The sequence below is a fragment of the Marmota monax genome, unplaced genomic scaffold (genome assembly GCF_021218885.2).
Source record: "Marmota monax isolate L192 unplaced genomic scaffold, Marmota_monax_Labrador192_F-V1.1 WCK01_AAM20220418_F8-fsc00001, whole genome shotgun sequence".
Taxonomy (NCBI): domain Eukaryota; kingdom Metazoa; phylum Chordata; class Mammalia; order Rodentia; family Sciuridae; genus Marmota; species Marmota monax.
This window is the reverse complement of record NW_026693777.1, coordinates 21,730,236-21,747,190: the sequence shown is the minus strand read 5'-3', so window position 1 is coordinate 21,747,190 and position 16,955 is coordinate 21,730,236. Positions and strand designations below refer to the sequence as shown.

The following is a 16,955-nucleotide window of genomic DNA, read 5'->3' as shown; positions in this document are numbered from 1 at the left end:
GTCTCCCATCTTACTACTTGAAACACATGAAAAAATGGAAGTATGAATGGTAAGGTTTGTTGAAGACCATCTTAGAGGAAGGATGCACATTAGATGTTTTTAAATGATCTGGGTGACAACTTGCGTCATTTCAAGATTGCTTACACAAAGTTATGTGCTAATTTTTCCTATAATTCATTTTTTGGTAAATAAGTTTTGAGACCTCTGACAGAGAAAGCTAGTCTGACTTTGGAATTAAACCAAATAATGGATATTATTAGTAAGATTCTTTGCTGCAGTACAAAAATATTTCTCCCAGATTTTCCTACCTTCATGTTTATAATATTGGTGGGGAAGTTTCCTTCAGTAGCAAGATAAAAAAATGACCCAAGAAATCCTTGTCTTTTAATTATACAACTGCTACCAATATTTTTTAAAGATTAAGTCATATTATTTGAAAAACTCTTTAACTCTCTATATGTGGTGCTAATAGACTTAGAAAGCTACCAGCAAATATCACATATTAAAATGAACAACTTAAAAACCTGATTAAGGTTGGTGCATTGTATAGTATTTTGAAGAATCCTGTCTTCATTTATTACAAGGATTGCTCCAAGCCAATATACTTGCATTATAATTTTCCAGTAATCTCTTATGAACAAGCAAAAGTATAGCATTCATCAATTATTTAAAGCAGTTTGGAAGGTTTAGACATTTATTTAGGATTTAAAAAACAACAGATACAAGCTAAATATGTATAGTGAAATATATAGGTTTCACACTGTTATTTGATAAATGTAATTTTGGTTAGAATGCATTATGATCGTTTTTATGATGATATGTATTCTCTTACTTGTGTTCTTTATTAAGTGGTTTCTCCTCAATCTTTTCTAGTGAATTAAATAACTAGTATTTATTTGAAAATACAATCCTCAAATTAATTGGTCTCAATCTATTATATCTGTTACATGGCCAAATCCTATTATAGTGAATTTCTAAAGGGATCCAAATTGTTTTGTTATAGAAATAAGCAGGAATTGGATGGCCTAGAAGTCTCTCATAAAATATTTTTTATTATAATAGTATTTATTTTAAGTAATTTTACCATATATGCAAAATACTGTGTGAATATAAATAGGTTCTGATTCATTTCACATCCATTTGATCATTTAAAAAGCTTAAATTTAAGAACACCATATTTTCATTTAAATCTGCTATGGTATAAATATTGCTTTTAATGAACATTTATTAGCTAGGATTTAGCTTCACTTTGAACTCAGATTTTTTTTTTGCAAGCCTGGGGGAGTTTATCAGATTCTTATTAATCTTTTCAGCATATTATCTTCCCCCTTTTAAGAGTCAAGTATTATTCACTTTGCTTCTTACAACACAGGATATTAAAATTCTCTATTTTATGTAGCACTATTCACCTAACATTTTTTAAAGCACTTTACAAGATATAAAAATAGTACCCAGTAAAGGTAGAAGAAAACAAAAGAACTTTCAAACAGAAATTATGTTCCCTGCCACCTCCTCCACCTCAAAGAATAATAAGCATGTGGCACAAATGGAGTTCTTCATATAAAAGCTGTCTGCATAATTTTCTTTCAAGGTAATATATTTGACAGCACAGAGTTTGCAATGATCTTAATTGGGCTACTATGCAGTGGAGTCTTAGAAACTTTCTAATTTACTTTTGAGAACTTGTATTATTTCACCAGTATATGTGAATAAGCATCTTGCTAAAGGTTGTTTCAGAGATCATGAGAGGGCTCCAGTCAAATCCGCATGCATTCCAGAGTTAATTTTATCCATAAATTTCTAACTAACTTCAAGTTGCCTTACTTTTTAAAGTTAAGTTTTTTTAGGGTTTTACAACAGAATTTAAAAAATAATTGTGAGACTTTAGAATCTTATTGTTCGAAAACATCCTTTTAATGTCAACTTTACTGAAAAAAGTCTACTTTCTAATTTCATCTGCTATTAAATACATCAGGGTTTGATTTTTCTGCCTGCTATTTCTGAATCCCTTAAGTTTTAGAGTTCTTTAGTTTCAAATTCCTGTGTTTTATTGTGTAACATGAGGTTTCTTACACACAATTCAAAATATCCTCCATAGAACATTTTATGAAAGATTTTTAAAATAATGATCCTTATTTAGTTACATTTATTAGAATGAAGCTACATAAAACTTGGGTATGCAGATTAAATACTATTTGATTCAGCCTCTGTTAGGCATAACACGTGCCAAACATTTTGATAATGGAACAGGCTCTCTGCTTTCCAAGAGCTCAGTTTAGGGAACAGGACAGCAGAAGCTGGGACAGAGGTTAAGGCAAAGAGCCACAGACAGTGCAGCAACATGAGGCCAGATAGGGAAGCAGAGAGAGTAATTTTGGGTTGTGTGGGGGAAAGTGTCATCTGAATACACTAGCAGTTTCAAAATAGTTAAACAGTATATTCATTCTGAATTGTGCCTAGGTACAGAAAAAGGCCTGCATAACGTTACATATTTATAGTAGTTCATTGTCTGTAAAAATGTTAAGTGGATGAGCTATTCTGAAAGTCTTAAGAATTCCATTTTGTATTTCTCATTAAAATTGGTATTGTATTACTGTGGATCAGATATTAGTATTAAATAAATAATACTATGATAAAAAGGTTTCAAGCCGAATTAATTTAGATACTAATTATTAATAAAGAATGTTTATTTATCCACAGCTTTAAAAAATGGTAAATTATGTTCACTTCATAAAACTATAAATATCATACTGATAAAACCACTTAGTTAGCCTTACCAAAAGTTCCACTCAGCTGATTGGGCATCAGACAGACTTTATAATATGTGCCTGAAGGAATCTACTTTCAGCAAGAGAACTAGAATTCTTAACTAATTCAACCTAAAGGGAAGTTCTGAATGTGATGCCACCTGTGAATTTAACGAAAACTGTTTGGGAGGCTGGGGGTGTAGCTCAGTGGTAAGAGCTCTTGCTTAGCAATGCAAGAAGTCCTGGGTTTGCTCCCCAGTGCTGCTTAACAAAACAAAACAATAATAGAAACAAAAAAGGCAGTTTTCATCCTTTCTTGCTATATACTCATTAGTTGTCTTTTCTGAATTATATTAATTTATATGATTTCTTAATGATCTTTATGGTTTCCCAAATAATCAAGCCATCTTGATGTAAAAAATGCTTAAATTATCCAGGTAGTACCTGTTAAGGCTGGGTGTGTCAAAAGTTCTGTGACTACTAAGACACTGATTCATTCTGCTAACATAATGCTGGTTTTTCTTAATTACAGCCCAATAATAATATTTGGGCTCTATGAAAGACTTGGACCCATTTAAAAGTTGATAGTACCTTCAAAGTCCTAAAACTAAACCTAGTTCCAGTTAATGTCTTTTTTTTTTTTTTTGTAGATGGACACAAAATAAAATACCTTTATTTTATTTATTATTTTTTTAATATGGTGCTGAGGATCAAATCCAGTGCCTCACATGCTAGGTGAGCACTTTACACTGAACTGTATTTTTTTTTAATATTTATTTTTTAGTTGTCGTTGGACACAATACCTTTATTTTATTTACTTATTTTTATGTGGTGCTGAGGAACAAACCCAGGGCCTCTCACATGCTAGGTGAGCGCCCTACCACTGAGCCACAATCCCAGCCCCTCCAGCTGTAATTTTTATATTTTATTTAGAGACAGGGTCTCGCTGAGTTGCTTAGTGCCTCACTTTTGCTGAGGCTGGCTTTGAACTCACGATTCTCCTGCCTTAGCCTCCCAAGCCACTGGGAATACAGACTGCGCCACTGCACCTGGCTCAGTTATCAAATTTTAAAAATTTTCATCAAATTACATATTTCTAGAAATATATACTACCTTTTGCAAACTTGTCCTCACAGGCAACTCTGCTAATCCCTGTTAAAGCCACCTTGGCTCTAACTGTTTTGTGAGTTCCTTCCCCACTTCCAGTTTAAGCTTACCAAAGGTTGTTCCTGAGCTCTACAAAGAATACATGTGTGTTTGTACATGTACACATGACACACTGTCAGAACTGCAGTGAATTCTCAGCAATGTTGGGTGCAGGCACCATAAAAAAGTAAAACCTAGAGAAGATGGTGATAGCTCCTAGCTTGGAAAACTCCCAGCCTTAAAACTGATTTTCAACCTATTATAACCATGGTAGCAGTCTCTAGCGGTTTCTGTACATTAGCAAGACTAAACACTTTCCTCACCATTTGCTTTGTAACTAAACTTAAAAAGGACTTTCAGCCTTGACCTTTATGACACTGCAATTATGGGGCAGGATTAAGCCTTTCATATATTTTTCATAGCTGTACTTGGGGCCATAACCAGGGTTTTCCACTTCTGCCCTCCTGGGAGATTGGGTGCAAATAACTGCATATGCTTCCTAAGTGCTAGGGATTGAACCCAGGACCTCATGCATGCTAAGCACATGCTCTGCCCTGAGCCACACTCCCAGCCCTGTATCTAAATCTTTTACCCCCAAATCCCTGCTTTAACTTCTATATCTTTGGGTCACACAGAAATGTCTGGCCAATATGGTCACTAGGGGGACTCTGGGATACCCTGGTGATCCATCACCATAGCTAATGCAGCTATAGGCATGCATGTGTGTGCTCATCAAATAGCCTCACATATAAATTTCAGGACACAGGTTTCATGTGTAATTGTCATTTGCAAAATCAGGTATTTAGGCAGAATATCTCTAAGTGTCATACAAAATTAAAGTATTTCCATCCTCCTAACAGAATGACTAAAGTAGAACTGCCCTTAAATGCTAGAAGGCTGAGATGTATAGAATGCCAAAACAAATGGTCACTACACAATTCAGATGAAAAAAAATGAACTGGATTTTCTATATTTTATCCAAATATATCACAAATAGCTTTGTCAGCTATTTCCCTGATTTCAGCATGAATTTGCATAGAATTATCTCTAATTTTCTGAGTTCTCTCTATGTGCTCAATATCTGACTGAAGTGTTTCTCCTGAAAGATGATGAATAACTGTGAATAATAGCAATCATTAAGTTTTGTTAAACTCTAATAAGACTTTTCTGTATTTTTCTGAGTGGTATGCATCTTTTTTCATTAAGCCATACTTTACAAACAGTAAAAAAAAAAAAAATCCACCTATTTGTAGCATATAACAAATTTTGACAAGTCTTTAAACTTATTATGACCTCTATACCATCTGAGTATTTACACATAATCTGCAGGGCCATCATGGTGGCTGAGTGTAGCCATCAAAGTTTGAGAGGTCTACAAAGAGATGCGTAAAATAAAAAAAAAAAGTCTTCCCTTTATATGCCTTTCCTCCCATACTTTAAAATACTGTGGTTGGAAAAAAGAGGAAAGAACCACTTCACTCATAGTATGAGACTGCACATTTGTGAGAAAAGGGAAGTGTTCAGAAATGAGAACTGACTGGCTAAGAAAATTTTTTATATCATTTCTCTGGAATCTTTGGTCTGCATTTAAAGACCTTTCCCCTTCCTTATGCAAATGTTTTATTTTCTCATTCAAAAAGTTAACAGATGAATATTTGCTGAAGAACCACTACAGTTTATTTAGATTTCCTTCCCTACAAAGCAGTTTATACAAATCTCAGTCCCTCCCATCTCCCATTCCTTTGTTTTGTTTTTAACCTACACATTTGGAACAAAGTATCATATGTCATATGTCTTCAGAAAAACAGGCTAAATTCATTAGGTCTCATTCTTCAGAGACTCACTAGGTACACACAAATCTGATGTGGGACTTCCTGAAACTCAGTAAAAACACAACTATAGCTGGTGAGGGACACCTTCTCCAGCTGCCTCCTTCCATAAGCCTCTCCCTGGCTCTGAGAAGGGAAGGGACTAGTGCAGTGTACAAAGAATCCCTCCCAGTGCACTGCTACTCCTTCAGACTTCTGACAGTAAAGGACAACAGTAAAGGGATACTTTATTTCTGTTATTTTAATATGATATCACCAAGTTGTTTCAATGGAAAAAGTATAACATTGTATAAACACTGGAAGAAAATTTATCTGAGGGAAATGGGTTCATTTTCCAAGTTGGCTCATCAACTGTGAAATAAAACTGAGGAAAGCAATTGGTGGCTAGGTATTAAGTTCTAGGAGAAAACTAACAATAACCTTGTAGTAGAAATGGGAACAAATTTAAAAGACAGACATTCACTAATTTTTGGAAGGCAAAAAGAGCTGAGGGTAAGAGGATTCTATTAAAGAGAAAGGAATTCTCAGCTTACTCAGACTAGAACTAGATGGAAGGAAATGAGGAAGAATAAAAACAATACCACTGTAGTGAGCTGCTGACTATAAAGTAAAGGCAAATCCAGAAGTAGCTAACAATTAAGAGTAACACCAAACTTGGTGCATTTTTAAAAAGTACACTGGTGCCACCTTTTGGCCAATTGAAACTTTACAAAAAAATTTTTTAAATATTTATTTTTTAGTTATAGGTGGACACAATATTTTATTTTTATGTGGTGCGGGGGATGGAACCCAGTGCTTCATGCATGGTAGGCGAGCACTCTACCTCTGAGCCACAACCCCGGCCCCCAAGATTTACAAAATTATAACCTACAATCCCATTTTAATTTCACCAAGAGAATTTAGAGACACAATTATTTCATTCAAATAGTATATGAATAGATTTAAAACTGTCCCAATTAATACACCTCTGATTTTTAAATAATCACATTTTTAATTTTTTATAATCTGGGGGATAGGATAATACAAATAGAATTCACTTCACAACAAACATATCACATACTCCATTAAAATAAATAATAATTAACCTCAAAAATAATTGGGATAGAAATCTTAAAATAAGTTTCTTTGCATTCTTTAATTCCTGACAACTACCACAAAACTTACATTAAGCTTTTACACCAGGGTTGGTCAACCTCAGCTCCACGGACACTGAGCTGGGTAGTTCTTCATTGTGGGAGGCTGTCTTCTGCACTGTAAGATTTTTAGCAGCATCCGTGATTGACACCCATTAAATGCCAGTAGCAACCTTCCCTTATCTCCTATTCAGTAGATGACCAAAACCATCTCCATACTGCCAGATGTTACCATGGAGAGGGGGATATCTCTGGGTGCTGGTTAATGTCTCAACTTGACTAGATCATGAAGTATTCATATATTTAGTCAAACAGTATTCTGGGTGTCTATAAGCATTTTTTTTTTAATTTAGGATACTGATCTCCTGTCTTTGGATGAATACTGAAATACTGGCTTGGGTCTCAAACCTGCCCAATTTTGAACTGGAACTTCTGCCATTAGCTCTACTGGTTTCAAGGCCTTTGGACCACACTAGAACTACACCATTGGCTCCCCTGTTTCTCAGTTTGCAAAATATAGATGTTGGGACTTCTCAATTCCATAAATGCATGAGCCAATTTCTTGTAACACATCTATATATCTATCTCATCTTTCTATCTCCTGTTGGTTCCTTTTTACTGGAGAATCCCATCCAGACTGACATATGGTTGAGAACTACTGATGTAGATTATGTTACTGGGGGCAAGGAGATATAATGTAAATAGGGAAGATAGGAGCAAAGAAACTTCTGGGAAATGACTAGACATTTATTACCTTTCTTTCCAGAAATGGCAGTTGGAAGGCACTTATTTGATTAGGATACCCCTTTTCTTTTACCATAGATTATGGTTCGGAAGAACAGGGTCTACTGATACTTTTTTGCATCACATCTCCAAAATGTTACCCAGCACAAAGACTACTTACCTCAACACTAGGAAGACAATATTTGGCAGGACTGCTGTAAAATAAGAACACAACCTATAAGCCGAGCTAATAAAAGGTTTTGTTTATAAATTACATTAATTTGTCTTGATAAAGTACATAGAATCTATTGTTTTTATTCCAACTGGAGAATACAAAACTTTCTAAAAGAATGTTTCTGAAGCAAATTCATAGTACATTAGGTGAAAGAGTTAATCATACAACGTATTATTGATTTTAGTCTCCTGCATTTGCTATGAATTACCTATAATTTTAAGATTTCTTCAGTATGCCCTTTATTATTATGCAAACATTTATAGTTCAACTTTCTTTTAAAATATTTTATTTATATTTTGATTTTGACTAAATGAGTTTTTTGGCACAAAATATAACTGATGACACTTAATGTCAATTGCACTGGAGCAATATCTACTAGGTAATCAAGTGTGGTACAGACACATGTTGAAGCACAAAACATTTTTCCAGGTCTTAATAATCACAGTTTCGGATCTAAGACATCCAGGTATGGGACAGTAAAACCTTACCAGTTTTCAAAAAAAAAAAGTAAGTATAGCAGAGCATATTTACACATTTCACTCTTAAGAATTTAAAAATTAATTGTAATACAATGCCAAAGACCTACATTAAATTTAAAAGATCAAAGACACAAGTTACATTATGAAAACTCTGACATGGCCTATTTTTACTTCAATTACTACAAAAAAAATAGATATTGATCATCAAGAATCTGAGTTACAACATCAAACATTTGCCTGTACAAATAAATTTTAATGGAGTTATACACTCTCCAGATTATCTTTTTCCATAATATATATTTCCTTCAGTTTTTAGTGAAAATTATTTTAATACTATTTTAAAGTAATATTAATGAAGTACCATGTAATATCCTTACTCCATTTTCTATTCCTATTTACTATTAAAATCATCTTCATCAAAAAAATGAATGGTTATTTCTTCATTGTCTTTGTTCCATTTCCTATGTGAAAACAACACATTTGGAGAAACTTCTAATAAAGCTGAAATTGGCAAGATTTTATTCCCAATAATGCCAAAAGTCTATCTGCTGAAGGCTAAAGAGAAATTGTTATAATTACAGTAGAATAAGAATTCAAGCAATTTTGTTATTTGTAAAAAATGAGTTTTGTCAATTAATTATTGAATATTAAATAGTACACGACTGCTTCTAACGTGTTCTAGAATTTATAAGCTGAAATATTGGTTAATATTTTTAGTCACAGAATAAATGTAGTTTTCTCTTTATGGTTGGTTTTTAATCATTAATACTAACAGAATTTAACACAACTTTAATACAAATCCTCACAACACCTCTATGAGGTAGGTATTACTTGTACTTATTTTACAGGTAGTAAATCAGAAAGCCAGAGCGAGAAAAAACAATCTCAAAAATTATAGATCAAGAATTTTGGTTTTCTTATAAGGCAGACTACTTATTAGACATTAAGTTTTGATAATACACTCATAAGGACAAATACTGAAATTGTCTATTTTTTTTTCCAAGAAAAAAACTATATGTAGGATTTGAAAAGAAGAGAAAATTTAAAGCTGACCCATGGGGAAAATGCCTAGTTAGTATTTGCCTGATATACAGATGAAAAAACACATGGCATTTCCAGTTTTAAGAATGATAATCATTAAGCAAACCTACATTATTAGAATACTTTCTAAAAGCATAGTTCTATTTTGCAGATGATACAGTCATAACAAAAGGCTTTACATACAAGAACTTTAAAATTTTAGTGAGGAATCATGTCTTAAAGAAAACAAAAAACCAGCCAGGCACGGTGGTGCACGCCTGTAATCACAGCTGCTCAGGAGGCTGAGACAGGAGGATCCCAAGTTTAAAGCTAGCCTCAGCAATGGTGAGATGCTAAGCAATTCAGTGAGACCTGCCTCTAATAAAATACCAAATTGGGCTGGGGATATGGCTCAGTGGTCAAGTACCCCTGAGTTCAATCCCCTGTACAAAAAAAAAAAAAAAACTCTCAGGGCCCAGTGTTAGGCTTATGACAGTTATTTTAAAAATGCCTGATGAATGAAAAAAGAAAAAAAAAGTTTCTGGTTCTCTGGAATTCAGCTTTTGGGATTTTTTTTCCCCAATAAAATGAAGTAAACAACACTTTCCACATTGTAAGACAGAATATTAAAGGACCAAGGGGGGAAAAAAAAAAGGACCAAGGAAAGAGCATCTGCTTGCTTGCTTTTTTTTTTTTTTTTTTTTTTTTTTTTTTGAGATGGGATCTTGCTATATCACACAGACAGGCTTTAAACTTGTAATGCCCCTGCTGCAGCGTTCTGAGTAATTGGGGTTAGTGGGGTTACAGTGTGTACCACAACACCCCAATGCTTTGAATTCTTAATATTAAAAAGAAAGTATAAGAACAGAAATCCAGTTGACCACTATCATCTTAACACTCACATAGATTTATTTGTACTTTAATTTTAAAGTATTGTCTAGCATAGCTAATCAGCTATAAGAAAACTTAATGAGAATAAAAATTTACTTTAAGAAGATCACAGAATATATCACAAATAGCCCAAAATACATAGAAGATCACAGAATATATCACAAATAGCCCAAAATACATAAAATCAGTGTTAATATTTGTGTTCTTCTTGTGAGTTGAAATCTTGAAGGGCAGTATAAGTTTGAGTAATTGTTTACGTGAATTAGTAAAAAAAAATTTAAGATTAGATGAAGTTCTGAATCCAAAGAGCAACACATTTGTTTTTAACAATTCCCAATACAATTGATCATATTAACAAAGAAATTTGCTCTCAGCACAGATCATTCTTGACACCAAGAGGTTTTTCTCACCTTCAGCAGAAATTCAACTGCCTTATACAATGCCTAGAAGTATTCTTCATTCAGACCTCAAGAAAAAGTTAACACTTTGTAATTTTACCTAAACTGTTTACCTAGAGAAAATCTTTGTGTTCTTATTAGGTGGATTATTCTGAGCTCACTCCTGATTGAATATCAAGATTGTTGAGTACGTCACCAAATGTCCTAAGAAGTGTGCAGTTAGGAAGGAGCTCAAAGATTTTTTGAATGTGGTTAAATTCCAAGTCTTACAAATCAATTTTATGAGATATATTCAAATGTCTGTAAGGCTGAAGCACGGTGGCATATGTCTGTAGTCCTGGCTAGCTACTCAGGATGTTAAAACGGGAGGACCACTTGAGCCAAGGAAGTCAAAGCTAGCCTGGGAAATCAGAGCAAAATCCCATCTCAAAAGGAAAAAATAAATAAATAAAAATAAGAGTAGGAACTCTCAAATGTTCTTCAAATGTCTGTGAGGCTTAGAATTTAATAGGGCAATACACAAAAATGATGAGACTGTTTGGAGTCTCTTCTGTTTTTTTTTTAAATAAATCCAGTGCTTTTTTTTTGGATAGTGGTAGCCAATGGACAGCATGCCTTTATTTTATTTGTTTATTTTTATGTGGTGCTGAGGCTCGAACCCAGTGCCTCACACATGCAAGGCAAGCACTCTGCCACTGAGCCACAACCCCAGTTCTCCTCTATTATTCTTCACTATTAGTACTTGAAATTTAAATTCTTCAGAAACAATTTAAATCTATCTTTTATGGTGAAATTTAACCAGATGATTCTCAGGTATAGAGAGCAGCAGTATCTATCACTTATTCTACAAACTTTAATTTTTCTGGGATTTTAGCTTTATATCACCATTATAAAAGGAAACTAAGTTATTCACACAGGGAAAGCTACCATCAAAGATTTTCAATGTGGTTCTAGATTACTGAATTTATCTACTTTGCTTGTTTTAGGAACAGAAAAAGTGACCATTATGCCTCTAAAACATGTCAAGTGATTTTTAGAAAACGAACATTAACCCACATAGCCTAGAAAATCCTGACAGAAGAGGGTAGAAAGATGATTTGTATTTCATCACTTTTGTCTTTAAACTCATGTAAATCTATGTTCAGAAATATCTCAAATTGTTCTTAATGCTTGGGATGAAGGTTACAACCCCAGGGTATTAGTTAAGCATATAAAAACAGAGATTAAGGTAGATCTGCTTATGTATTTCTCTTTAAGATTATTTTTTAATCTGACTCCTCTTTTTATTTTTTATTTTTAGTTCTAGTTAAACACGATACCTCTATTTTATTTACTTCTATATGGGTGCTGAGGATCGAACCCAGGGCCTCGCATGTGCTAGGAGAGCGGTACCGCTGAGCCACAACCCCAGCCCTCCTGACTACTCTTTTAAATGAAATATATTTTTTAAAAGAGCTATACTCAATGTTTAGTAAATAAAAGATGTTGCAAAGCTAGTAAAATTTTGCTGGGTATGGTGACACACACCTGTAGTAAACCCAGCTACGTATGAAACTGAAGCAGGATCACAAGTTCAAGGCCAGCCTTGGAATCAGAGGGAGACCTTGTCTTAAAAAAAAAAAAAGGATGGGGATGTAGTTCAGTGACAGATGCCCTGGGTTCCATCCCCAGTACCACACACACACACACACACAAAAAAAAAAAAAAAAAAAAACCCCAACAACAAGTCAGGCATGGCACACTCCTTGATCCCAGTGGCTTGCGAAGCTAAGTCAGGAGGATTGCAAATTCGAGGCCAGCTTTTGCAATTTTGCAAGACCTTGTCTCAAAAAAAAGGGTTGGGAATGTGGCTCAGTGGTTAAGTGCCCCTGGGTTCAATCCCCGGTACCAAAAAACAAAAACAAAAATACCCAACAACAACAAAATTACTCATGATTCAGTATAGCCACATCTTAATCCTATATACTACATATTTCAGTCATAAAGAAAAATTACATTATGTAATTTGAAGGAAAATGGATGGAACTAGATGTCATTATGTTAAGTAAAGTCAAACTCAGAAGGTCAAGGGACTTATGTTTTCTCTCATACGCATAAGCTAAAGAAGAAAAAGGAAAAGAAAGGTTGGGGCAGATCTCATGGAAGTCAAAGGGAGATCAGTAGAGGAAAAGAACTAAGGGGTGGGAGATGGTAAGGAAGTAGTGCTGGGGAGTGATACTGGCCAAATTATATTGTTATATTGTGTGCATGTATGAATATGTAACAACAAATTCCATCATTATGTACAACTCTAATGCACCAATAAAAAAAAGTGGGGAAAAAAAGATTCTAAAAAGACAAATATATGTATTATTGATAATTATGTATTAAAATAGCTACTAATTTCCTACATGGCAGAAAATATTTTAAAATAATCCTCATAGGGACTAAATTCATATGAAACATAAGCCATGAATAACAGTTTAGAATATTATTTTTAGCAGTGCTGGGGATTGAACCTAGGGCCTTGCACATGTTAGGCAAGCACTCTACCAATGAGCTATATCCCCAGGCCCTAGAATATTCTTTAAAACAGATTTCATATTCTATTTTATTTTACTGATTCTGAAACCTGGAAAAACTTAGATTCTATAAATATCCATCTAAGTTTCTATAAATTTCCACACTGATTTCTGATTTCTAAACTGAGATTTAATTTATGAGAAGTTCATAGGATTAACTGAAGGTTACATTTTAATAGGCATGTACTAATATATGTCTTGTAAGACCTAATATATACAACCTTAAAAACTGGATTACAAAAAAAGTCAAGCACTTGAGAAGGAAAATAATCCATAAATAAAAAATACCACATGAATTTTTTTTTCAGGATTGGTATAAAAATTCTGTAGGAGGAGTTGCTATTCAACAAGGATAGTGTCAACATTTTCTTGTGTGAGCTCTGACTCTAAGGCACAAGGCAAGTCCAAGTGTTCTTGTGATAAGCGAGAACTTTTCACAGGTACATCAGACCAGTTGTCACAGTATGGCTGAAATCTCTGGGCCAATGCATTACCAAACCTTTGGCATCGGTTATATCTGTAAGATTTACCTTTGTGTGTATACATGTGTTCCAGCAATTGACTCTTTCTAAGAAATTTATGACCACAGATGGTACAACTGATTTTTCTTTTCCTTGAAAAAGAAAAATTACAGTTTAATTCTACTGGCTCTGTATCTTTGGAGATCAAAGATACTTGACTAATCTGCAAAGGCTCTGTGGTACCACGATTTGAGTGTTCAGGCTGCTGCTCATTCTCCTTGACAATAAAGGAACTGAGCCTGTGACATTCAAGAACCTCGCTATTTTCATTAAGTGGGTGTACTTCTCCAAGATCATTACTTTCCAGAATGGAAGCAGGGACACCAAATGGAAGGGATCCAGACACATGGGTATGGAGATGTTGTCTTAAGTTACTACGGGAATCAAAACGTTCCCCACAGTAATGGCATAAATGTATTTTGACACTGTTTTCTGTAAAAGAGAGACCTGTTACCTCTGATGAGGGTGAGGGGTGGCTCTGGGGGACCACAGATTCTGGATCACATCTCTCCTGCTTGATGGACACTGGGGGTTTCTGGTGCTCCTCCAAGGCCTGGGCAGCAGGATGAACTCTCTGCTGGTCTGCAGTGCCATCATCAAGCCCAATAGCAAGAGACAGCTGCAACTGAGGGTGGTCACCCTGGACAGCAGCTCTGTTTCCATTGTTATTGGAAGGAGTTTCCTTGACCTCCAGCCCTTGTTTCACAGTTGTTTTTTGGGTTGTTGAAATCTGAATGCCATACAAGTTTGAGGACTGCACAGTCTCTGGTGAGAACACTTGATTCATTTCAGTTGCAATGTGAGAAAGGTAGTCGGCATGAAGAAATCGAATCCCTTCCTCCAAACGACTATGATCCACAATCTGTTTTGGCCCTTTCCCCGTGTACATAATATGTAACAAATAGCTGAATATGTCAGGTTGAATGTCGGTTGGTTGGATTTTTATGCATTCACTGTTGAGAGAGAGAGAGAGAGAGAACACCATGCAAAATGAAAACACAATCTAGTTGGCCTTTCAGTTAACAGCAATCTTAGTCTAAAGCAGTTTCTTCTTACAAAGTACAAATTAATTTAGCAATCTGTCTTGATAAAACACTACAACAAAAGCTTACACTTCCTTTTACACCAATTTTATGGTCTAACATTAAGCCTTCATATATTTCATCTGCTGGCTAAAGTTAGGAAATGCAGACCCAATACTCTGATTAGTTGGACATTAATCAATGACTCTTAAGTGATAAATACTATACTAGATGCCAGGAGGTAGAAAAATGATGAGGAAGATAGACGTTCTGTTCTTAAGGAATTTAACAGTCTATTGAGTATATAACCAAGAGAACTGACATAGGGACTCAGATACCTGCATGCCAATGTTCACTGCAGCATTATTCAGTGTAGCCAAAAGGTGTAAACAATTGAAGTGCTCATCAAAAGATGAATAGATAAACAATATGCAGCTTTATACTTACAACAGATTATTCGGCCATATAAAGGAATAATGTTCTGATACAGACTATAACAAGCATGAACCCTAAAACCATTATGTTAAGTAATATTAGCCAGACACAAAAAGACAACTATTATATGATGCCACTTACATGAAATACCTAGAATAGGCAAATTCAAACACAGAAATTGGAAGTTACAACAAGCTGTTTAGGGTGATGAAAAAGTTTTGTAAATAGCAGCGATGATTGTACAACATTGTGAATGTAATTACTACCACTGAATTGTTTAATTAAAAATGGTTAAAATGGTGATATACATACACATAGAAGTGATATGTACCATCTCCATACACAATAAAAATATTTTAAAATTTTAAAAAGTCTATTGAAATTGGTAATATTTAAAATGTAAATTATGTTAACCTTATTTTGGCTTCCAAAATACATTAATATTCTATTCTTTAAATCTCAAATGAACATAGGTACAATTCTGGAAAACTTTAATTAAGGTAATCCTAAACCTGATTCTTAGATATGAATCTAGAATTTAGTTAACAGATGGAAATAACAGTAAAAAAGAGATCAGGAAATCCCTATAAAATTGGAAAAGAGACAACCTAAGGGAAACTGTTGAATATGAAGGGAAAATGGAAATCAGTCAATGGACTTACCGTTCGGAAGCAGAAGCTCACTGTCAATGCATTAGAATGCACTGGGTGTCAGTATGCTTGCAATACATTTCTTTAGTCCTGATATCTCAGTATTCCCTCTTCCTCTCTTGGTCTTCATTCTTTGTTCTGACCTAGCTACCCAATGCCATGGCCTGTGGCAAGTTCTTTTTTTTAATACCAGTTAAGAACTCTATTAACTGAGGGGCTTCTTTAGTTGCTCAATACAGAGCAGGTCTGCAACCTTCATAATTCCTAGGTTCAGTTTAGCATTGCACCTGGCACACAACATGTACTTTAGGGGCTGAACCAATTCATGGCTCTCAGGAGACTGAAGACAAAGTGCCACTTCTAAAGCAGTGAAAGCAATCTACTGTGACACTTAGGTCAGAGAAGAAACTCCTTAGACTGGCAGAAAAAGCTGCCTGTTACTTGTTCTACACTCCAACTTGCTCTCCCTATTGTGCCATGAATTCCAATCATTCTGATCTACTCAGAATGTCTGAATGTTCATATGTATATACATATATACACACATATACATATATGTGCATGTATGTGTATGTATATGTATGTGTGTGTGTATATATATACGTTTTCATGCTGTTTTCCCCCCCTTCTATCTGCTACATACCTTCTTATACACCTCTCTATCTGAATAATTCCTGATCTTTCAAGATTTAGGACCTCTGTAAAGTCTCTTCACAATACGGCTGCTGAAATACTATTTTACCTTGTACACTCTTCTATGATAGACATTGTATTATTAGTAACAACAAAGCTCTTGTTTTAAGCATTTTAATCTATATTGATCTATTTAATCTCCTCAAATACCCCAGGGGGTGATCATTCTATTCTAAAACTTTACAGGCAAGACAGAAGAGAGGTATAGAGAAGTAAATTACATTGTAATGATTTGTTTTACATGCATTATCTATAGGACTATGTTTTTTTTTTTTTTCCAAGACTACAAATTTCTTGAGGGCAGGGTGTATAACTTCACTTACTGGGGTCTAGTTAAGTGCCTGGCACATAGGTACTTAATATACATAACGTGCAGGCTTGGTTTTTTTGTTTTTTGTTTTTGGTATTAGGGATTGAATACAGTGGTACCCACTTAGCTACGTCTCGAGAGCTTTTTATTTCATTCAGAGAC

General features: G+C 34.6%; 1 protein-coding gene across 11 annotated transcripts in view; it reads right to left on the bottom strand.

Annotated features, from left to right (window-relative positions):
• Positions 1–16,955, bottom strand: part of Zbtb25 (zinc finger and BTB domain containing 25) — a 46,457-nt gene that overhangs the window by 14,552 nt on the left and 14,950 nt on the right. For 3 of the 11 annotated variants that reach the window (XM_046461234.2, XM_058584593.1, XM_058584594.1), the window contains exon 3: positions 10,204–14,636. In XM_046461234.2, the coding sequence (XP_046317190.1) occupies positions 13,502–14,636 (1,135 nt within the window). In that variant the 3' untranslated portion in view covers positions 10,204–13,501. Of the gene's footprint in view, positions 1–16; positions 7,794–10,203; positions 14,637–16,955 lie in introns of those variants that run through there. The other 8 variants (XM_046461241.2, XM_046461242.2, XM_046461237.2 and 5 more) reach the window with 6 other exon arrangements.